This window comes from Gymnodraco acuticeps, unplaced genomic scaffold, assembly GCF_902827175.1.
Source record: "Gymnodraco acuticeps unplaced genomic scaffold, fGymAcu1.1, whole genome shotgun sequence".
NCBI lineage: Eukaryota > Metazoa > Chordata > Actinopteri > Perciformes > Bathydraconidae > Gymnodraco > Gymnodraco acuticeps.
The window spans coordinates 37,439-60,849 of NW_022990400.1; the positions used below are offsets into that span (position 1 = coordinate 37,439).

General features: G+C 40.4%; 1 protein-coding gene across 1 annotated transcript; it reads left to right on the forward strand.

Moving 5' to 3' along the window:
* Nucleotides 1-10,663: 10,663 nt before the first annotated feature.
* LOC117551797 (macrosialin-like) lies at nt 10,664-18,734 on the forward strand. Its single transcript, XM_034224849.1, has 7 exons — nt 10,664-10,793; nt 12,060-12,338; nt 12,612-12,760; nt 13,440-13,559; nt 14,485-14,548; nt 14,923-15,096; nt 16,268-18,734. Exons 1-7 carry the CDS (start codon nt 10,745-10,747, stop codon nt 16,405-16,407), a joined length of 975 nt encoding a protein of 324 aa, XP_034080740.1. The 5' UTR covers nt 10,664-10,744; the 3' UTR covers nt 16,408-18,734.
* Nucleotides 18,735-23,411: the final 4,677 nt, after the last annotated feature.

A 23,411-nucleotide genomic window follows, 5' to 3' on the forward strand; every position in this document is an offset into this window, starting at 1 on the left:
CCAAAGTTACAGTAAAAATAAAAAGGCCCCTGACTCGGACAATACACAATCCAACATGTTCAACAGAAGAGAATCAGTTATATTAAATAATAATAATAATTCCTTACATTTATTATAGCGCTTTTCCAGATGCTCAAAGCGCTTTACAAATACACATTACACATATCATACATGCAATGGTCATGTACTGTGGACAATACCCACAGGAGCAAGTTCAGGTGAAGTGTCTTGCCCAAGGACACATGGTACTTTGGTGTCTTGCCCAAGTACACATGGTACTTTACATATATATATATATATATATCTGTTTGTTTAAGGTGTCCAGGCGATGCAGACAGGCTGGACCAGAGAGTGAGAGACAGAACTGGACTCCTCACAGCAGTGAACTTCAGCACAGGTACAAATATTCTTTTTTCATACAGTACAAAGAATCAAGAAAGATATTGGTTTAAATGAATGAAGTATTGACTTGAATACACTGATCTACATTCCATGAAACAATACTAAATACTAGATCACCTACACATCAGTTAAGTTGAGGGTTTTTTCCATGCAAAAAGTTACATTTAGATGATAACAAGCAATATGACTGTCAGCTTTCTAATTAATGTATTGAAGGCAAAGATATTTAACACATAGTGAGAACTGCTACTATTTATCTCTCAATATTGTCTGTAAAAAAACGTGGTAAAAGTGATTCTTTCAGTGAGACAACAGAGCAAGCTTCTACAGTTGCACTACGTTTTGATAACAGTTAAATATTATTTTGATAATAACATATATTTCAATGTTGATGAACTTCATACTGTTCATTCATAATCTGATTGTCTTTGTAGCTCATTGTTGAAAAAAAACAAAAAACATTACAATTACAAAATAATTATATCTACAGCCCCTAAACACACAAACACACCGCTTTCATAAATAACACACTTGTTCTGCAATAATATGTTTTATGTTTCCTGTCATTTTTGTTAGGAAAGGACATGCCTGAAAGACAGGACATTTTCTCCTTCTCTGAGGGTCAAGAAGAACATCCAAGAGGAACATTAAAAGCTCATGTTATGAGATTTTAAGACCAGTACAGGACATTCACTAAGAAACTACTTTTATTGTGAAAACACAGTCAGCTGATCGAATGCAGCTATTTCCACATCTACACTCCATCAGCTGATTATTTCTATTTGCCTCACTTTATGAGCTTCACAACATGTACCTTGTTTTGCAACGTCACAAATAAATGGGGACAATCTTCAGTCATATGTGAATGTGTAATCTAACATTTTCAGTAAGAATAATGGACAAAAGGAGAGCAAATACAATTTATTGAAATGTGAACCAAAAGTTAATCAAATGTTTTAAATAAAAAGCACATATGGACAGAAGGTGTAAACCTATTAAATGTATTAAACACATTTAGTCAAATAAAGTGACCGACTAGGCCTGTGCAGTTGGTATCAGCTATGCCCAGCATGGGCTCCTTCATCAGCCCTGGTCCTCCTCGCAGAGGAAAGACCCTCAGTCCTCCTCGCAGAGGAAAGACCTTCAGTCCTCTCCAAACCAACAGACAGGACGTCCATCACACGGAGGTTTCTCCCTGAAGTCTCTGCAGCTCTCTGGACACCAGACTGTCTCAATCCGTCCACACTGAATATGAGATTGGGAAAATGAAAATAATAAATGCTTTAGACAATAAGAAACATAAAGTTGACTGTTGAGTTGCTCAGTTTTTTTAGATTATCAATACTATTACTGTATAACTAATATCTCAGGTTAAGAGGCACATTCAAATAAAGATTGGTCTTTAAATACATTTTGTCTTTTGAATTGTTTGTCTAAAGTCAAGGATCTATAACTGGTACTTAGTTTTAAAGATACAGTCTGGTTATTATGCTGTTTGGAGGAGGCCTCACAGGTAAGAGCACTAACTAGCTACCATCACATGTACCTTAGCTTGACTTAAATGTATTAAACGTGTAGTTAAGTGATATCAAAATATAAATAACTAATGTCATGCAAACATATTAATATTTGCTTGATTCCAGTGTTGAATTTAGCACAATTGCATACAAACGTTAAGGGGTTTTAAGATTCTGAAGTATTATGCTAAAAACTCAATAACTTAGATTATTATTTATAGTTTTGCTGAATAGTTTCATGTCCGCTTACCTTAGAAACGTAAAATGCGACGGCAGCGTGCAGATGGGGAGCATGTTAGCTTAGCTTGATAGCTTCAGCTAGCTCTGGAACTTCCAGCTCGGTGGCAGGAGGTCTCGCCTCGGCTCCGCCTCTTTGCCCTTATTTGGAGAAGGCGGGAGTTGAACTCTGACGTCACTGTCGAGCCGTTAGTGGCCGACTCCGCCTACTAAGGGCTTCACGGCAACTGCAGAATCCTATGGGTGACGTCACGGACCCTACGTCCATTTATATATACAGTCTATGGTTTATATCCAGTCAGAATCTAAAATATAAACCTGTGTTACTTCACTTTTTACATGTAAATATATATATATGTTCCTTTTAAACACAAACTATAACAACAATAAACCCTCTATGTTTGAATACGTATTCAATTATCGATTTAATATTACATTCTCATAGCATTGAGGGATTCTAACAAATTAGAGGAGTGAATTGAGAGCAGCAGAGGCTGAGATATTCTGTTTATTGGTTACGCTCCATAAAAACCTTCAATCTACACTTACTATAATTCAACAGTATGGTGGCTTTCGTAGTTACTACCTGCCTCCTAAATGTCTTAAAGGTCACCTATTATGCAAAATCCACTTGTTCATGTATTTTCTACACAAACATGTGTCCCCTCTGTGTTAAGAGATTCTGAAAGTTTTAGGAAAAAAGATTCTCTCACTTTTTGTCCTGATCCATTTATATAAAAACCTGTCTGAAAATGAGCTGATCAGATTTTGGCCACTTTATGATGTCATAACGATTTTTTTGGCCTGTGTATTAGCCAATAATCCCCCCCACCTTATCACCTGAATCTCCTCCTAGAGCCCCATTGTGTTCTTTTTAACCAAATATCTCTCATGCCCCTTTCACACCAACGCGGTTCCAGGGCCGGTTCGGAGAGCCTGATAAGCACCATTTTTTCCTGTTCACACCGCATCGGAGCCGGCTCTATAAGCACCAAAAAATTATCAGTCTGGTCTAGAAGCAAGAACCGCATACGTCACGCTTACGTCGGAGGCGGGGGCAGGGGCGGGATCAACCTGAGCAATAACAGTTTATGGCGAGTACGGCAAATGAAAGTTGTAGCAAGCAGTAGCGCTGACCAAAGTGACTAGAACAACCACACACTTATTAAAAAAAACACACTTTATAAAGTCAGGCAACACTAGGCTTCGTGTGATTCTGTTTATTTGTACCTTACTTTGACCATCCGTTCGCTGTTATTGATCATTGTGGAGAGCAGGCAGAAGTGTTGTTTTGTATTATAGCAGCTATCAGATGGAATCAATGCATGGGCTGCACAGGTTGTGCTGTCGGACTATCACAAGTAGAATCATAATGAAAAATAAGCCGGTAAAATGTGCCTGTAGAAAACGGCTTATGCCACAATAGGATAGCAACAAGTAGTCAAGATAGTCAGTTTAGCTTCGGTTGCTATGCTAACATCACCCATTTTATACCCAAACAGCGGGAAGCACTGCAGCGGTCGGTAATGCAGCTGAAACACATTAATAAACAATGAACCACGGCACTCTGGAGAAAAGTACAAGGGTTGAGAAGTAGTTATTTAATTTAATCTGGCTTTGCCGCTGCTTTTAATTGAGATGATCATATTTGAACTACAGTATGCCTTTTAAACATGTATTGTATACAGTGGCGAACCGTGTCTATCACCTTCTGTACACCGCCGCCCCCCCCCCCCCCCCCCCCTCCGCGGCATTATAATGTCCGTCTTTTCACTGAATTGTCGTCTTGGAAAGGGTACTCGCAACAATTCCGCAACAACTTCATCTTCACCTGTTGCACTTGTCATTTCAACGTTAAAAACAATAAAACGGCATGAATTGCTTCGTCACATTCATCTAGAATAGATCCTCTGTCTCGCTCCAGTTAACTAGCGGCCTTCTAGAGCAGTGGTTCCCAACCTGGGGGGAACGCCCCCCTTGCAGGGGGGAAGCCAGGCCTCAGATGATTTGAGGCCAAATATCATATTTAGACTTTTTTTTTTGTTTTTTACTTTTTTTTTTTTACATATAATTGTAAGGAAATACATGATTGTCACTAAAAGCCAAATAACTGACTAATTAATTTTTATAAAAATTCAAGTATGGCATAAAAAGACAGAAATGTATAATTCTTTCTTTAATAGAAATGTTTCTTCTGCCCGTAAAGTGTCCAAACCAGGCTTGTCTGGATAAGCACATTTTTAAAACATAGTCATTGTCCATGCCGGTTTCAGTTGGATTATTTGTCACAGTTGCTCCAATCAGATCGGTCTCCTCCTTATTTACGACTTTTGAATCCACATCGGCAAAATCCGGCTTACTTTGAGCATGTGTTTTAAACAGTTTAATCCCTTTGTGAATTGTTTCCACTTCCGCGCCGTCCTTTAATTTCTTCATACAGCGGGAATCCAAATGAATTAATCCTGAGTCCAATAACCATCAAAGTAACTCCAATAGTGCTCCTTAATTACGCTTTCATCCTCCTTTAACTAAATACTTCACATTCATCCAGTTTGTGACATAAGTTGTTGCATTTTTTAGACTTTTAAACTTTAATTACCGCTGTTGCGTCCCCCCCCCCCCCTTGTGAGTGTGGGGGGGGGTGCGCAACTTCCAACAGGAGTCATTTGGGGGGGCTCTTGGGAAACTCTGAAAGAACACGCCCATTGGCTACAAATCAATATATGATTGGTTGATCACACTGTCAGTCCAAACGTACGCTCTCATTCAGTGCAACGGCCAGGGCATTCGATCAAGGATACAGAATACCTTGGTTGAAGGATATTCTACCCAGAGACCCAGAACAACATCTGATTGGTTGCTTTCTTTTCTAACACAACACCACTGAAATGCGTAGTGCATGGTCCGAGAAGGACAGACAAATCAACGTAACACTGTAATATTACAGATCAACAACACAGATACCATTCTCATTTATTCATTTTATATACATTTCATTACATTTTATTTATATAATTAAATCGATGTTTTGTTTGTTTTATCTGAGTGTTCCAGGGTATTCTCTGAATACCTTGAAGGCCCTGACAGTTCGCCACTGATTGTATACCTGTGGTGTTTATTTTTATTATTTTATTATCTTTGCTTTGTTGTAAAATGCCATTATATAATGTGTTTTTACTGTATTTATTCCTAAAAAGTCTTTTAATTTGTTTTGTAAAGCACTTGCCTTGCCTTGCCTTGCCTTGCCTTGCCTTGCCTTGCCTTGCCTTGCCTTGCCTTGCCTTGCCTTGCCTTGCCTTGCCTTGCCTTGCCTTGCCTTGCCTTGCCTTGCCTTGCCTTGCCTTGCCTTGCCTTGCCTTGCCTTGCCTGCCTTGCCTTGCCTTGCCTTGCTGCCTTGCCTTGCCTTGCCTTGCCTTGCCTTGCCTTGCCTTGCCTTGCCTTGCCTTGCCTTGCCTTGCCTTGCCTTGCCTTGCCTTGCCTTGCCTTGCCTTGCCTTGCCTTGCCTTGCCTTGCCTTGCCTTGCCTTGCCTTGCCTTGCCTTGCCTTGCCTTGCCTTGGCTCTGGGCGGTGTGAACAAAACGGGGGCTGAAAAGAAAAACCGGTTCCGAACCAGAAGAGCGCAAGCACGGAGCTAGAACGGGAGCCGCGTTGGTGTGAAAGGGGCATCAGAGCGGCGTGGGGAGTGGCACCTTATTTTCATCTAAAGTAACAGACACAGAATCAGCACTTCTGAAACGGTGCTGGAACAGAGGGGTTTATGGGATGCTACAATGCATAACATAAATCCCTTAACCCCAGTGAGAATTTAGATTTGGTGATGTCTGTATGTAAATTGTATCTTGTGATCTTCTGAAAATTCAACTATGAACAATAAAACAAAAAGCTTGTCTGAGCACATTTAAAGCATTCGTCTGCTCAGTCATGAGGTTCAGGTGAGGTGAAGTACATGTGGGTATTTGGGAAACGTCTCATTTCCTCTTTCTGTGTCCATCACATGATGTCAGGAAATGTCCTCTGTGGTCTGTATATTAAGCAATATTAAGCCTAATCATATTACTACATTATACAGTATGTAGGCTGCCTGTTACTGCCAATGTATTGCATTTATTGTCCACTCGTACTGCCTCCAGGCCTGTTAAAAATGGGCCTTATGTATAAGGAGTCATTTAAATTGCAGTACTTTAAATGTATTTTGATAGGTAATACACAATAATTGTATCTAAAAAACATTTAAATGCAGAACTTGTACTTGTAACAGAGTATTTTACACTGTATATGTCATATAAATATTCCTGCATGTAATACTGATACAGCTATTATTAATACTGATACTATAATTGTTACTTTAACTAATAGTGTACTAAGACCATCACAAATACTGCTACAATAAAACTACTTTCACAGGTATGTCAGTTCCACTAGGCTACCATTACAAACTACTAAAGTACTGCAACTGTTATTACTAGAATTACAATGACAACACTACTTCCTTTAGGCCTGTTATACTCAGTGGTGGAAGAAGTATTTTGTTACTTGAGTAAAAGTAGCAATACTCGATAGTAAAAATACTCTGATACAAGTAAAAGTCCTACATGCAAATTGTACTTAAGAAGTACAAAACTATTGGCATCAAAATATACTTAAAGTATACCAAAAGTAGCAAAAGTACTCGGGTAACGTAATGGCCCTTTTTAGAATCATATTTGCAGTTTTTACTGCTGCAGATATTTATTTAATGCATTATTGATGCATGTATGTGTTCATTACAGCTGGTAAAGGTGGAGCTCATTTATATTACGTAATATACTGCTGCTGGATATCTTAACCTATATTTAGATGTCAAATTATATTTAATAATTGATTTACTTTTTGTATTCAGCAGTTGAAGTGTGTTCCCATACATTTGACAGAGAAACCTGAAGCCACAGTGTTGTTTCAGTATGATGTAGGTTCAGAAGTCTCAAGTACTGTACTTAATTAGGTATTAATACCTTTAGTTACTTCACAGATGTGGATGAATGATGTGAAATATAATCAAGTGTTGAATCAGACTTTAGCAGTGGCGGTTCTACAGGGTGGCACAGGGTGGCAGCTGCCACCTCAGAAAAATACCTTGCCACCCCAGCTGCCACCCCATTTGGCAGCTTTGTTTTGAAAGAGAAGTTGTGGCTCATCGGACATTTATGAGAGAAAATCTCTAATGTCCGAGTGCAAGTGAATGCAGCACAAGACGCGAGCCTTGTAACCCCTCCCCCCCTGGCGCGAGCGTGGAAATATGATTGGCGGCGATTTCATTTGAACGGGGGACAGCTCAAAACGAGAAGCATTTCGGATCCAAGTAGACGGAAGGAATGAGGTATTTGCGGTCAGGGTATGGCTGGGGTAGGCTACAGCCATACCAAGAAATGTCTTAGCCCCACCATGAAAAATGATGTTAAAGTAAGCAAAATAAAGTCCGCCAACTCGCGCGGAGTAAATTGCACAGACAGCAGTTAGTAAGATTGATTCCAGTAGCCACTTGTCTGGAAATACCGAAGACCAGAAACGGTTTTGAAAACTTTTGTCACGTAGTGATCGTCTTCTCAATAGAACATCTTTGATAATGTCTTCTGGCCAATCAGAATCAAGATAACGGCGTGGTGTTGTTGCAGGAAGTCCCGACGGAGAATACTTTTGCGGTAGTACATAGACATCGATACAACATTACGTGTTGATAGAAATCAACACGTAATGAAATAAGACCCCACGGTTTGATGATTGATAGGTGTGTGGGCTGTCTTTCATTTTGACACACAGAACAATGGGGGCTATCCACCCTTATCCACAATGTAAAGTCATTCACACAGCCTCTTCCCTCTTCTCTCTGTGAGTAGCAGCAGGTTCAGCTTTCAGAACAAAGTAACAAAAAACTAAAATGACATTCATTTTTATAAATATGTAGTAATAGATTTATTTATTTTTCTTCTCAAGAGAGTACCAGAATGTGTATTTTATGTTAGTATTTCAAAAAATCTCCTGGGGGAGAATCCCCCCAGACCCCCCTGCAGGAGTTGGGTTTTCAACATGTCAACTCTTTCACCTGTGGGGAAGTTGCAGGATTGGCTCCAGGTCGCCCTTTTGATTTACTACAAGACAAATGTGCCTTTTTATTTCATACAGTTCAATTTGGATTGAGACAGGAAAATAATCTAAAGCTCACGCGTGGCGTTTCACTGTCAAGGGGAGCGTGTATGTAATTACATTGCAAATACTGACTTGAGCCCCACCACTGTATGGGTTAGCCCTACCATAGATTACCCAACACAAATACTGTTTGTGGTCGACAATGACAGAGAAGAGCCTGTCAAGTTTGGCTGTACTCAGCATTGAATCAAAACGCACCATAGCTTTAGATCTTAATACGTTTGTGAGGCGTTTTGCTGATCAAGATGGTAATCGCCACATTCAGCTATTATAGGCATGCCAACTTGATGCTCTGCTCACGGATGAGTCGATGAGAATAATAAACTGTTAAGATGATGACCTTACGTGTGTATAATATTTTTCTTCTTTGTGGGGTTGTGCCCCCAAAAACTGTTTCAAGTCCTGAGAAAGTCAAATAAGACGGTGTGCAAAACTTCACTGCCCAGCCAAAAAAAAGTAACCACTTTGATTTAACTAGGCCAGTAGGTACGGACTTTCCACTGGATAATAACTGCAGCGATGTATATGTTTTAGCTGAATACACGTTTTTTAACCCTAATTGATGCAGTTAGTCACTTCTTTAATGTTTGTTCTTTCTGATGTAAAGTCAAGGTTGTAACTGTTTGCAATGAAGTCGTGGGGCGCTGAACTGTTCTGTTGATTCTTTTGATTTATGACAGTAATTACTTGTCTTTCAAATTTGAAGGAGGGTGAGCAAGCACCTTGAGGAACATTCATCATTAACTCCTCCAAAAAATATAGTTTATTTAATAATAACACTGAATATGTGAATCATAACAGTGATTGACAGCTGATAGGAATAATATGATTGTTAATAGTATCATATTCATTCAGACAAACATCGACGAGACAGTTAATTAATGTACTTATTGCAGCAGTCTGCATAGATTTGTACCCCTGCTGGTCTAAGAGTGAAACTCATTCAGTTATTGTTCAGTTAAAATTCATTAAATGATGTCTGCCACCTTATATATTTATATGTAAAGTTTTACTGATGTGCCACAATAATGTCACCAAATGATATTGAGTTAAAATATCAATATTGTGGCTTTCCAAGTTAACATTGTTGATATGACTGCGATTAAATCAGCATATACTTCTGCCAGGGGATGCCACCCCTGAAATTCTCCTGCCACCCTCTTGCCACCCCATGAATATTTGTCTAGATCCGCCCCTGGACTTTAGTTCCACCTGGAGTAAATCCACAAGCTACCCTGCAGTATACAAAGTCATTCAAACTAGCTGCACCTTTACCAGCTTTGAGAACACTTTCATGATCAATCATTATAAAACATATCGTATATATTGTTCTGAAAGTAGTGATTGTGCAGATTGGTATCTGCACAATCACTACTTTTACTGTCGCTACTTTAACTATATTTTGATGGTAATACTTGAGTACTTTCTGCGGGTTTCGTTTCACTCGAATGGAAAAGTGTCCCCCTCCCCCCGCAGCCACATTACTTTCGTTTCCTGAATATTGCTAAAAGTTGTCAAAAGTAAAAGCAGCATCAGCATCTAAGAATCTAGACCAGCGCTTCCGGTTAGTGCTTTCAAAATAAATCCCTATTTCGCCCTGTACTGCCTACTCTCTCACTCATATACACAAACTGTTAGAAGGTAAAATCCTGGTTTAGAAAAGGACATTACGAATCTATATATCAATAAAATAACGTGAGATTTGTAGAGAATGTGAATGTGTCCTTTAATTCAAACATAAAGGTACAATCATTGAAATCACGTTTATGCACTCTGAATAATTATCAAAGCCCCGTAATATATTACTGAACTTGCAATATACAGTTTGAAAGCATTTGTTCAATATAAGGTTATTAGAAGGTACAATTAAGTGGATACTTGTTGCTTTACTTTGACCAATTTAAGGTGTTTTATACCCCTTTTGCACCTTAATCCATGCATTGAAAACCTTTTCAAATATTACAATATTATAGATGTTTAGAAAAACCTACCTGAACACAGAATAAGAATACATAACGATTGGGGCACTATTTTATAAAAAGATTTCACACCACCAGATTAAAACAATTTCTTAATAATAACATGAATAATAAGAATGATTTAGGAACCCCCTTTGGTGTTGAATCCCAAAAAACATTATTATTTTGAATCAAAAATATAATTTACTGAATTATTATTAAATGCATTAGTGATACAATGTCTTTCAGTCCGTGGTCCCCGTTTATTAAAATGTAGGTTTTTTCTTAGAGAGATGGATTATTTTACTTTGTATTGAAACAGTTTCCGGTGTGTGTATGTGTGCTGTGAGCGTGTATTTATGTGCGGAGACGCAGCGCGGTGCCGCACATTGCGCTCAGCTCAGGACGGAACAGCAGAGACCATATCGCACCACAGAACCTGTCAATATGAAGAGGGCTGCTGTGTTCACCTTCGTAGTCTGCTGGGCTGTCTCAGGTAACACTCTTTATTTAACTTAATCAGAATAAAAATAAGAGTAAATCAATATGAATGAAGTGTGTTGTAATGCATGTGGGTTGCAGCACGCAGTGACCTGAGTCAATACTTGGGTGTTATACTTTATAGCAAGCAGCCATTATGTTAGGCTATTGTTTGTATCACACTATGAGAGTGGTTTGATGATTTCTTTATTTGGAGTAGAAGTATTTATCCCGACCACGGATAAACGGGAGAAGATTGAGATGGTATTTATCATTTCTGAGACCTTTCTGTGACTTCCTGCATTGTTTAGAGAACAGAGTTTCCGCAGTCTTTCGTTCAGGTCTGAGTCACATGTCAGCTGGCAGAGCAGGGCTGCTTTTTCCACAAGTATCAATCTGCGAGTTTATTTTGATGGGGTCTACCAATACAATGCAATTAAGTCAAATCATTTAAAAATATTAAACCATATGGTCTAGAAATGTGTTTTTCGAAAAAGAATATCCCTTTTGTTCACTTAATGCTCATATGTGACTTGAGCTCATATTTATTATTTTATGCCTGCTTGAATCTATATTCATCATCAATGTTCAAGCTCCGCACAATTATTATAATGAAAGTTAAAATCTAACACTTTTTAAAGGCATCGATCTGTGTTTCCTAGTCTCCTGTTCTATCTAAATCCTAAAATTGGACAATTCAATGACCATGGCCTGACCCTGCGGAGCAGATGTGTCCTTATCGCAACGTGTTATTAGTGTGTAGTGTTCTTCATTCTGCCGATACCAGATGTGATCAAATGTCAGTCTGCTGGTTTTAGTATGTTTGTTTAAAGAAATAAGCTGCTCACAGTTCAAAGATCAGTATCTACTCAACAACCATTACAGCTGCACTAATAGATATTCATTTGGGTTTAATGTACCCACTTATCACTTCCTGCTCAGCAACAAACAGCAGAGAGACGCAGTTCACAAGTAGCTGGTGAAACATATGTGGCAGCTAAAGAGACAAGGGTTCTTCTTATGAGTTGGTGGACACCAAAATAAAGCTAAAAGGAGAACATTGGACTCATTTAGTGGGTTGACTTCAAATGATTTATTATGTTGCTCTGAGCCTGCTAGATGTGCAAATAGGTATTTACTAGCTTACCCTAGCCAAGCCAGACTAACTTGTATTAAAGCTTAAAGCATGTTGGATAGATGATGTGTTTTCAGCTTATTCTTAACTTATTTAAAATAATAAATTAATGACCATTGACGTTTGTCTCTGCCTTTTTGTCTGAAGCGCTGTCATTGGCTGAAGTTGGAATTAATCCCATACCGGCAGCAACTGTGTCCGATCCACATGAGTTTAAGAACAGCTCAAAAACAACCACCACACCAACCACCAAACCAACCACCACACCAACCACCAAACCAACCACCACACCAACCACCAAACCAACCACCACACCAACCACCAAACCAACCACCAAACCAACCACCACACCAACCACCAAACCAACCACCACACCAACCACCAAACCAACCACCAAACCAACCACCAAACCAACCACCACACCAACCACCAAACCAACCACCACACCAACCACCAAACCAACCACCACACCAACCACCAAACCAACCACCAAACCAACCACCACACCAACCACCAAACCGACCACCAAACCGACCACCAAACCGACCACCACACCGACCACCAAACCGACCACCACACCGACCACCACACCGACCACCAAACCGACCACCACACCGACCACCACACCGACCACCACACCGACCATCAAACCGACCACCAAACCGACCACCAAACCGACCACCACACCAACCACCAAACCAACCACCACACCAACTACCACCCCAGCTCCTCCTAAACCCACTCCTCCCCCCACCAACTTGACTGTAGGCAACTACAACCTGACAGACAAATCTGGCATGTTCCTGAGAGCTCAGATGGCAGTACTGATCCGACTGGCTACACCAAAGGTACAGTTCATTAGTCACCATAGACACAACAAGAGCCCCGGAGTACACTGAAAAAACTGAACCGTTGACTTTAATTACATATATTATGTCAACAAATTTGACATAATACATTTAAGTGACATAATTTATTTGAATCGTGATTAAAGCACTGAAGCTTTTGAGCAGACTGTACCAGTGAAAGCAATAATATTAAGTAGTACCTATTTAAATGTAATATTTTTGCTTTCAACTAACCTCATACAGTTATGTGAAATCTGTTGACATAATATATTTCATAAAAGTCAACATTTCAGTTTTTTCAATGTAGTTAGTTTAAAGGCCTCATTTTCTTTTAGTAGATTGTAATTGTTCACCATGCAATCAAGATTTTTTAAGCCATTTAAGAATTTGTCAACATGGATAGAAGTTTCTTCCTGATCCCCTGACTCAGCCTTTAGCGATGAAATTGTCAGCATCTTATTTTCAGGAGTTAAGAAAATGTTGCCATGAAAACGTTTTGATTTCCTCATTATAGTGCAATTGAGGAAAGGTTAGATGTGACTCATCTTTGTGTCATATGACAATTGTTAATTCAACATGACAATGAAATGTTGTTTCTCTAAAGATAACTAGTTCATCTGGAAAACTCCCCACAAGGTGCTCCTTCCATTGCCTGATTTTTCTCTTGTTTATCTTTCAGGCCAATGGAACCTTCATCGTTCAACCAAAAATGACCAAAGCAACTGGAAGTTGTTCGGCAAAATACGCAACCCTTAACCTTACCTTCACAGAGGGCTTCATCTACTTCAGGTTCAACAAGGTACTTTAGTGGATTTGAACAAATGTAGTGGATTTGTCATAAGTATGGAAGTATAATGCTATGAGCTGTCAATATGGAAAAAACAATGTAAGAACCATATGCTGTAATTGAATTTGTTCACACTGATTTGGCAAGCTTACTTAAAATCTTCAGCATATAAATACTGTTTAATCTTTGATGAATAACAAGTGGATTCACAGGTACATTTTAAGAACTGAAATCTGAGAAATGTTAATTAAAAAAAAAAGGAAGTATGTTGACAGGCTTGTTCTGGGAGCTTGTGACAGGGCGTGCCTCACTCGCTCACTCCTCAGCGCTGGGTGATTCAGTCAAAGATTTTGCAGTCGACTAAAAATATTTAAATACCACCAATTACGCTTTCTCAGAGTTCAAGGTCAGTTATCCTAAAAGTTGATTCATTTTCAGTAATTGATTTATCATCTAGTTGTTTAGCTGATGTGCTCATTGAGTTTTTATATGTATTTGAACCATTATTGAACCTATTTAGGTTTAACTCTGAACAATTGTCCGCTATTTAAAGTTATGAACTTAAAAACTTTCATTTTTTGGTACACAATTAAATGTATTATGTAAAAAGATTACACATAATTTAATGAAGTCAGTAAAAATTATTTTTTATTTAAACCTAATATTAGTTTACTAATAAAGTCAACCTTCAAATTGTGTCAGTGAATTCATAGAACTACAGTAAGTATAGTACAGCAGTATACTTTCTGAAACAACCTTCCTCTACCTGTTTTGAGCTTTAAAAACATTTCTGTTCTTCAACATCCTGTAAAATAACCCAGCCCCACAAACAAGTCAACATGCTTGCACTATAGATAAAGTGCAGCACAGAAGACAATAGAGCCTGCCAAAAAAGGATCATCCTGTTTGTTCATAAACACGTCTTTTCTTTCCTCAGAGTGCTTCTGAAGTCTTCGTCGATGAACTGTCTTTCAGCCTCTACTACCCCTTCGCCAAAGACGGTGAGTTGGGAATACTCTGTACACTTATTTGTGACTCTAAATAGGAGTAACTGTCATTTTATTGAGTAAACTTTAGACTAATCAGGTCACTGCATGTACACTGATATTTCAGCTGCAGGTGGGGGTTGTGAAAGGCTGGCAAATATGAACCAGAGCCAACAACTCCCTTGTTTGCATGTGTGTCTGTTCAACTAGATACGAATATTGTCTTTGTAATTATTTTAAGCATGTGATTCTGGTAACAACCAACCTACTTTCAGCACAATGCAGTCAAACAAGTTTGGCTCCATATCTGAACATCGGCGTTTGTTGTTGTTGAAATTGTTTTTATTTCCTGAATGCATCTGAGAATTGTTTTTCTCTTACTGTTGCAGATAAAACCACGTACACTGCCAGTAACAAGTCGCTGCGTCTCTTCCCTGCCAATATCGGACACTCCTACTCCTGCACGCATGAATCAATCGACCTGGGGAGTGGACTGGTCCTGGAGGTCAATCAAGACCGGATGCAGGCCTACAATCTGACCAAGAGCAGCGATTTTGGCCTGCGTAAGTGTCTTATCAATACAATATGTTGCCCACTTGTCATGGCTCCATAATCACATTGGTAGCCTAGCACAGCGGTTCCCAACCTGTAATAATTTGCAAAACATTCTGATTTGTGTAAAAACATTCCATTATTAAGATTTTTTTTATTTATTTGAACCTCTTTTCCTTTCTCTTTCTTGATCCTCCTTAGCAACGGTCATTACAGTCCTTGACAGCGGTCTGTACTACTGGATTAACCACATGTCACATGTTCTGAATTGACCAATCAGAACTTTATTTAGCCTCCATATTGTTTATGGTTGAATGTGGGACACAAAACCTTTTTTGATTCTTAAGTGGGCCCTGAGTTGAAAAAGGTTGGGAACCGCTGGCCTAGCATCTAATTCATGCTGCAACGTTTCACATTCAATGCCCAATCGCTCTCAGCATGTACTTACAGTAATTTAGAGTGAACAGTATAAAACAACATCAACTCATATTGATTTTGTTCTACTCTTGCTAAGCTTATGGAAGTCTGGAGGCGGCCAATATCTACATCAAATAATCTTAATACATTAATTATATTATAATTACTATTGTGTGAATTTAAATTGAACACTGTGGACAAATATTTGTCAGTGTACTCTTGAGCATAGCACTACCATAATGGTAAAGACTTTGTACACTTAGGACATTTTTCATTGTCATTTTCAAACTGTGAGGCAATTTGCAAACTAAACTTAAAAAGGAAATTGCAAACAGCCTTTTTTGTTGATTTGAGCAATCAAATTAAAATTGCATATTTATGGTCATCATGTTTCACTTTGAAACATCTCACAAAAGTGCATTGTGAATTTTTTTTAAATATAAGCGTTTATTCTCAATTTGATTTTGTTATTATTTCCAAACTTGAACATTTGGATTCAAGCATTTCAAGATTTGTGGTATGATGTCATTATGTTGGCAGTGTTAGACTGCCATACAGAGTAAGTATATCAGTAAAGTATACAATTTAAGACTTCATTGATTGACTGACTTCTCATGATGTTCACTGTGTGTGTGTGTGTGTGTGTGTGTGTGTGTGTGTGTGTGTGTGTGTGTGTGTGTGTGTGTGTGTGTGTGTGTGTGTGTGTGTGTGTGTGTGTGTGTGTGTGTGTGTGTGTGTGTGTGTGTGTGTGTGTGTGTGTTCCAGCCGACCCCTGTGCTGTTGACAAGTCTGACTACCGCGTTGCCATCGCTGTGGGGGTGACATTGCTGATTCTCATCATCATCGTGTTGGTGGCCTACCTGCTGGGCCGCAGGAGGAAGACTGGTGGCTACCAGCCTCTGTGAGGAGGCACTTCTGTCAGAGGTCACTCAGAGGTCACTCCCATTATAGACAAAAGTCAGTGAGGCTGGGGTCTTTGTAAAGGGGATAAAGGGCACTTCCACTAAAGCCTATCGGGTCATTATTCAGTTATTTTATGTCTTGGTTTAGCTTATTTACAGTTAATAACAGTGTTTTAACTAAAGTCCTGAGTACGGAGGCTGGAGTGTGTCACAGCAATAATTGTAGACTTATTTTCTATCAAACTCATACAATCAAAGTAAAATAAACACTTAAAAAAGGGAATTTACTAAATAATCCATCTATTATGTCTTTAAATGCTGTATTAATAATTTAATTTAAAGTTTTCAAATCTTAAAACACATTTGAATTCAGGTCAGTAATTCAAATACAATGCAATACATAAACAAAAACAGTGTCTGAAGAAGCATTGTTATATTGGGAGACTACAAATGATGATGCTAATAATGACACATCTATACAGACTGACACCTTCATAGAAACTGACCACAGTCTCATTAAATCAGTTCAGGTCACTCCCCCGCAGACAGCAGGTATCAGTGGTCCGCACTGGGGTAATGATGTCACTCTTTATCAGACTACACACTTTGAAGGGACATTGACAAATAGGTCAGATGTTAACTTATCTTCTATCTTAAACTAATTCAGCTTGCTTACACGAGGAAACACACGATAACGTTAATTTGTATTAATTTGTTAAGGTTTATTTGGAAATATTTTGTCATTCCTTTGTTTGTTTTTTTAAATCAGGGACTAAATGTTTTTAAAGGGAAGTCCTCCAATCATTTACGTCACGTGATTATACTAACTGCTTGATTAATAGGCACAAAGGGAAAATTAGAGGGATGTTTACCAGGAATGTTTTAACCCCATAATAATTGCACTGATTACTGTCACAACTTCATTGCCTTTGTCTATTTTCATACAATATGTAGTTGATGCTGTCTTTTACATAAATGCGTGGATGGATGGTCTGTGTGGTAAAGTAATGAGTCTGTCTTTTGAAGTACACATTCATCATTCATCACATCTCTGGAAGCCAGTCTACTTCTACACACCATACTAGAGGAATACATAGAGGAATAGTTTGACTTTTGGGAAATAGGCTTATCGCTTCTCTGATATTCCAGACTTTATGCTACGCTAAGCTAATGTTCACTTGTGCTCTAGCTCCACATAAATATGTACAGACATCTAACTCCCAATGAAAAGAGCAAATAAGCATAATTCCCATAATATCCACCTGATGCTTTAAATCTGCAGAACTGACAACAACAAAAATGATACTGCTGAGAAAACAATCCCACCACAATGTGCGTTTAGTTGCTGACATGGAGCTTTCTTCTTGTCACATGATCTTCTTCCTTTTTACTTCAAACACAAACATCTACAATTCAGTGACAACACAGCAAACTCCATCTGCAGATGAAGGTCATGTGATGTGATCAGAAGCCCAGAGCAGATACTAAATAATCCTTATGGTAAGATTATTTTCTGTATCGTCTCCAAGATCAACAGTTAAGTATTATGATGCAGAATTGCAATGTATGTACACAGGTATAATACAATCCCCAAATTCGAATCACTAAGTCTAAGCTTCATTTTAAAGGACAATTCATCCATATAATAAAGGGACATTTTTTCTCCCTTCCTCTGTCTACCTATAGCCAGGTGGTTTCAGTTGTATGCACTCAAGTCTTGAGATATTTGCTTCTAAAACGTCTGCTTCCAATTTAACACAATTAAGGTAAACAGAATTTCATTGGTGTGCCTCAAAGCATTGAAAAGGGACGTTTGAATAGTAAATCGTGGCTCATGTTTTTCCAGAATCTGGATTGCATAGGGTGACTAGGACATTGACAACCCGTACGTTTCTCAAATGTCATTTTTCAATGCTGTGTTATTCTGGAGTGGAAGCAGACATTTCAGAGGCAGCTTTCTCAAAACCTGGATAAAAAAAACGAAAAGTATCTGGTCAGATGAGAACATGTTTGACCCTTGAAATGTTACTAAAAGTAGGCCAAGCTTATTTGAATAATACTTTGGAAAGGAGCAGAGGCTTGGCGGCTGTGGTGTGTGTCATCCTGTCCGTCCCTGTGTTAATATCTCAGTCACGGTCAGCTTCAGATAAAAGAGACGGGATGAAGATCTGCTGCTCACAGCTGCAGTTCCAGGTTTGCCTATCAGGTGATGCTCTGAAGACAGGATGAGAACTGAAATGAGGGACGTTGCTGCATGTAGTTTATCCAGTATGTGAGCACTTTTACCTGTTGTTAACTTCCTGTGCCAATAAATACTGATGTATTTCTAAGTGTGTGTGTTTTCTGTAAGTCTTTGCCACTTTGTATAGTACACCAACCCTACTTAGAATAATTCATTCTTTCCTCAGCAGATACCTTATACCTTCTGCTTTTTACTCTTTAGATAATTCACTCTGCTACCTTCTTAAAGTATTTGTCGTTGGTTATGAATAGAGATGGATAGAAACGTTACTTTGACATGGGGGTGAGTTATCAAGAAAAGTGTTACAATTGCTTTGCTAGTGACTGGTTGTCATACATAATGTAATGTGTACTTGTAAAGCGCTTTGAGCACCTGTAAAAGCGCTCTAATCAAAAATGTAATGCATTATTATTATTATTATTATTATATATGAAAATGACCCTACAGAAACACAAAGTGACTAAAGCAGACCAAAGCAACTGAAAGAGATGCTAAACAAACAGAACAAGACACACAATGAATGAGGACACACAACACAGGTACACATAGAACAAAACAGGACACAGTGACACAGGACCAGTACAAGGGAATACAGAATGACCACACTGAGACACAACACAACTGGGAGACACAAAACCACAGAGAGATGAAAAGAAGAACAGAAAGACGCAATACACCTGCCTGTGTGTCCTGCTCTACGAAGGACAGGATGGGCTTTTAACATGAGACATAAATAACAGCTATAAGGTCTGTACCCAGGAACCCAATGTATCATAACCTGCCAACAAAGGTCTGAGATGTATTTTATTATTTGAAAAATTCACATCCAGTTCTTACAAAAATAAATTACAAATCAGAAACAGATAAGACATCAAATAAACAATAATAAAACAAATTATATTAAAGGGCTAGGGCTTTTTATGTCAATCATATTCTTCTATTATATTGAGCAATTTAGCTGCTAACACATTTATCATATTAAGGATTTTTATAAAGGTAAGAAAGTCATTATGAAATACACAACACTTAAGGATAAAGATAGTGTTAACTAAAAAGTAACCTTTGCAACTGTCCAAGAAAAGAGATAAATAATTCTAATAGGTTTGCTGTCCAAAACCCTTTGGGTATAGCCAGTGATGTACATGAAGCCACGAATCATTTGGAATACATTTATCAGAAAAAAGGTGATACATTTTTATAAAAACTCAGGTTAGTACTTTAGTAAACAAGCTGTGTTTGATTGACAGCTTTGGGGAGACCTGTAGAGCCAGACGAGGGGCGGGATTCGAAAAACCGCGGTGAAGTTAGTTTGAGGTTGGATATTCGACAGACACCTCCTCCTGCAGTTTAAGATAAGATAAGATGAGATAGTACTTTATTGATCCCAATTTGGACATTTTTGTGTTGCAGCAGCATACAAAGACATGGCATTGTACGATAAAAATTAAAAGACAAGAAATAAACAAGAAAGTAGAAAATATACATGTTGAATTTACAAATTAACAATAACAAGATATACAGCAAGAGATTATATATACATAAGTATTTGACATAGGGAATATTAAATATTAAACTGAATATAAAAATGTAAATGTACAGCGAAGAGAACAACTATGGAGCAGATTGTTCTCTTCCAGCCAGAGGTGATTTGTTGTACAGAGTTATTACAGTGCAGGAATGTTGTCCTGTATTGGTCCTTGTGACAGCAGAGCTGCAGCAGTCTGTTGGAGAAGGAGCTCCGCTGTCTGTCCTGCAGGTGGAGAGGGGGGTGGGGTTATCTGTCTGTCCAGCTGCAGGTGGAGAGGGGGGTGGGGTTATCTGTCTGTCCTGCTGCAGGTGGAGAGGGGGGTGGGGTCATCTGTCTGTCCAGCTGCAGGTGGAGAGGGGGGTGGGGTTATCTGTCTGTCCAGCTGCAGGTGGAGAGGGGGGTGGGGTCATCTGTCTGTCCTGCTGCAGGTGGAGAGGGGGGGTGGGGTTATCTGTCTGTCCTGCTGCAGGTGGAGAGGGGGGTGGGGTTATCTGTCTGTCCAGCTGCAGGTGGAGAGGGGGGTGGGGTTATCTGTCTGTCCAGCTGCAGGTGGAGAGGGGGGTGGGGTCATCTGTCTGTCCTGCTGCAGGTGGAGAGGGGGGTGGGGTTATCTGTCTGTCCAGCTGCAGGTGGAGAGGGGGGTGGGATTATCTGTCTGTCCAGCTGCAGGTGGAGAGGGGGTGTGGGGTTATCTGTCTGTTCAATAGATGTCATGTGGCCTAATAACTTCAGATCACTTTCCAAAACGAATAATAGTCTGTACACAGCAGACAGACATATATATTTTGGTACATCTTTTTTGTTTGTATAATTCTATTTTGTACAGGATGAGTGGGGGTAAAATGACATTACATTCAAGATTTTAACATGACACAGAGAAAAAATAATTATCACCAACAAATACAAAAATGAGATGGCATTGACATTTTAAAGGGTATATGAAAATGAAAATATAAACATATAAGAGAACAACAGATTTAATGAAATGGTTGTCGTTCAATTATATTTCATCCCCACTCTTGTTTTCAAAGCAAACAAACAAACAATGACAAAACCTTCCCCCCTCCCACATGCCTCCCTTCCCAAACTGACGCAAACACACACACACACACACACACACACACACACACACACACACACACACACACACACACACACACACACACACACACACACACACACAAACACACACACGCTTGAGATTTTTAAGTGTTACTCAATATGTTTGGATTTAGGGTGGTCCTGTGGCTCATTTCGTCTAGAGCTTCGTATATTTTGTTCCATAATATGTTGAATTGTTTTTCCTTGTTACTGTCTATTGATATTGTTTTTCATGTTCAAATAATATTTTATTAATATTTCCATTTCCATTTGTAAATGTGTGTTTCCAAGTAGGTGCTGTCAGGATTCTCATGTTATGTCACGGTTGTAGTTTTGTATGTCTGGTTATGGGTGTTTTCCTCTTGGTATATTGTCTGGTCCTTTTCCCTGTGTTTTTCCTCCTGTCATTAGTTTCCCTGGTGTGTCTAGTTGTCTGATTGTGTTCACCTGTGGCCCTTGTGTTTCTCCTCCCCTGCCCGGCTGTTTCTCGTCTTGCTATTACCCCTCCCTGTATTTAGTCTTGTCTCTTCCTGTGTTCAGTGTTGGTTCGTCTTTTGTTTGTGACTGAGTTCACTGGTGAGTGTTTTGTTTTGTCCAAGTTATTATTTTATCATTGAAATAAAGGCAATATTAGTGTAATCTGCATTTGGGTCCTGCTTGCTTCACCCACCGTAACAGTACGAACCAACCAAGGATGGGCCCAGCAGATCCTTTTGAGCTGGAATTACTCAGTTTTTCCTTTTCTTTGGCTGGCTGCTCTGATAAGTGGAGGGGAGAGTCTGGAGTTCAGCAGCGAGAGGCTGCTCTGGCTGAGGCGCACCAGATGGCTATGGAGAAACCTGGTTTAGTGAAATTCTTACCTGACTGGATTTTGGATTTCCTCTCGGTGTGTGATTCCCGGCCTGCTAGCCCCAGGCATGCTAGCTCCCTGCCTCCCAATTCCCAACCTGGCACCATACGCCTCAGTGGGTTCCTGCTCCTGTCCAGGAGTCGTGTTCTGGAACTCGTCTGGCTTTTGGAGGTCCACGGAGCCTTCAGGCAGCTTCTAAGAGAAGGAGTCGCAAGTCCAGGCTAGCAGCCCGAGCCCCAAGAGCCATGATTCCGGTCACAGTTCTGGCCCCAGGGGCCATGGTTCCGGCCCCAGCAGCCATGGTTCCGTGCTCCAGTACCATCCCACACAGCCATGGTTCCGTGTTCCGGTTCCGTGCCCAGCAGCCATGGTTCCGGCTACAGAACCGGCCCACACAGCCATGGTCCCAGCCCCAGTCCTGGCCCCAGCAGCCATGGTTCCGGCCCCAGCAGCCATGGTTCCGGCCCCAGCAGCCATGGTCCCGACTCCAGTTTCGGCTCCAGGACTGGCTTACCGGCCGACGCCAGCTCCCCGAGTCCTGTCGGCGTACCGGCCCGACTCCAGCACCTCGTCTCCTGTTGGCTCTCCAGCCGACGCCAGCTCCCCGTGTCCTGTCGGCGTACCGGCAGACACAAGTCCCCTCTCAAGTCCCCTCTCAAGTCCCCTCTCAAGTCCCCTCTCGGGTCCCCTCTCGAGATCCCTCTCAAGTCACCTCTCAAGTTCCCTCTCAAGCCCTCTCTCGAGTCCCAACTCAAGTCCCTACTCAAGTGCCGTTGGAGGTTCCGCTGGGGGTCCTGCCAACTCTATGTCCTGTCCCGTTGGGGGTCCCGCCGACTGCTCTTCTGCCGGGGGTCCTGCCAACCCTGTGTCCTGTGCCGTTGGAGGCCCCGCCGTCTACTCTTCTGCTGGGGGTCCTGCCAACCCTATGTCCTGTGCCGTTGGAGGTTCCGCTGGGGGTCCTGCCAACTCTATGTCCTGTCCCGTTGGGGGACCCGCCGACTACTCTTCTGCCGGGGGTCCTGCCAGCCCTGTGTCCTGTCCTGTTCGGGGTCCCGCCGACTACTCTTCTGCCGGGGGTTCTGCCAACCCTATGTCCTGTGCCGTTGGAGGTTCCGCCGACTACTCTCCTGCCGGGGTCCTGTCAACCCTATGTCCTGTGCCGTTGGAGGTCCCGCCGACTACTCTCCCTGCCGGGGGTCCTGCCAACCCTGTGTCCTGTCCCGTTGGGGGTCCCGCCGCCGACTCTTCTGCCGGGGGTCCTGCCAACCCTATGTCCTGTGCCGTTG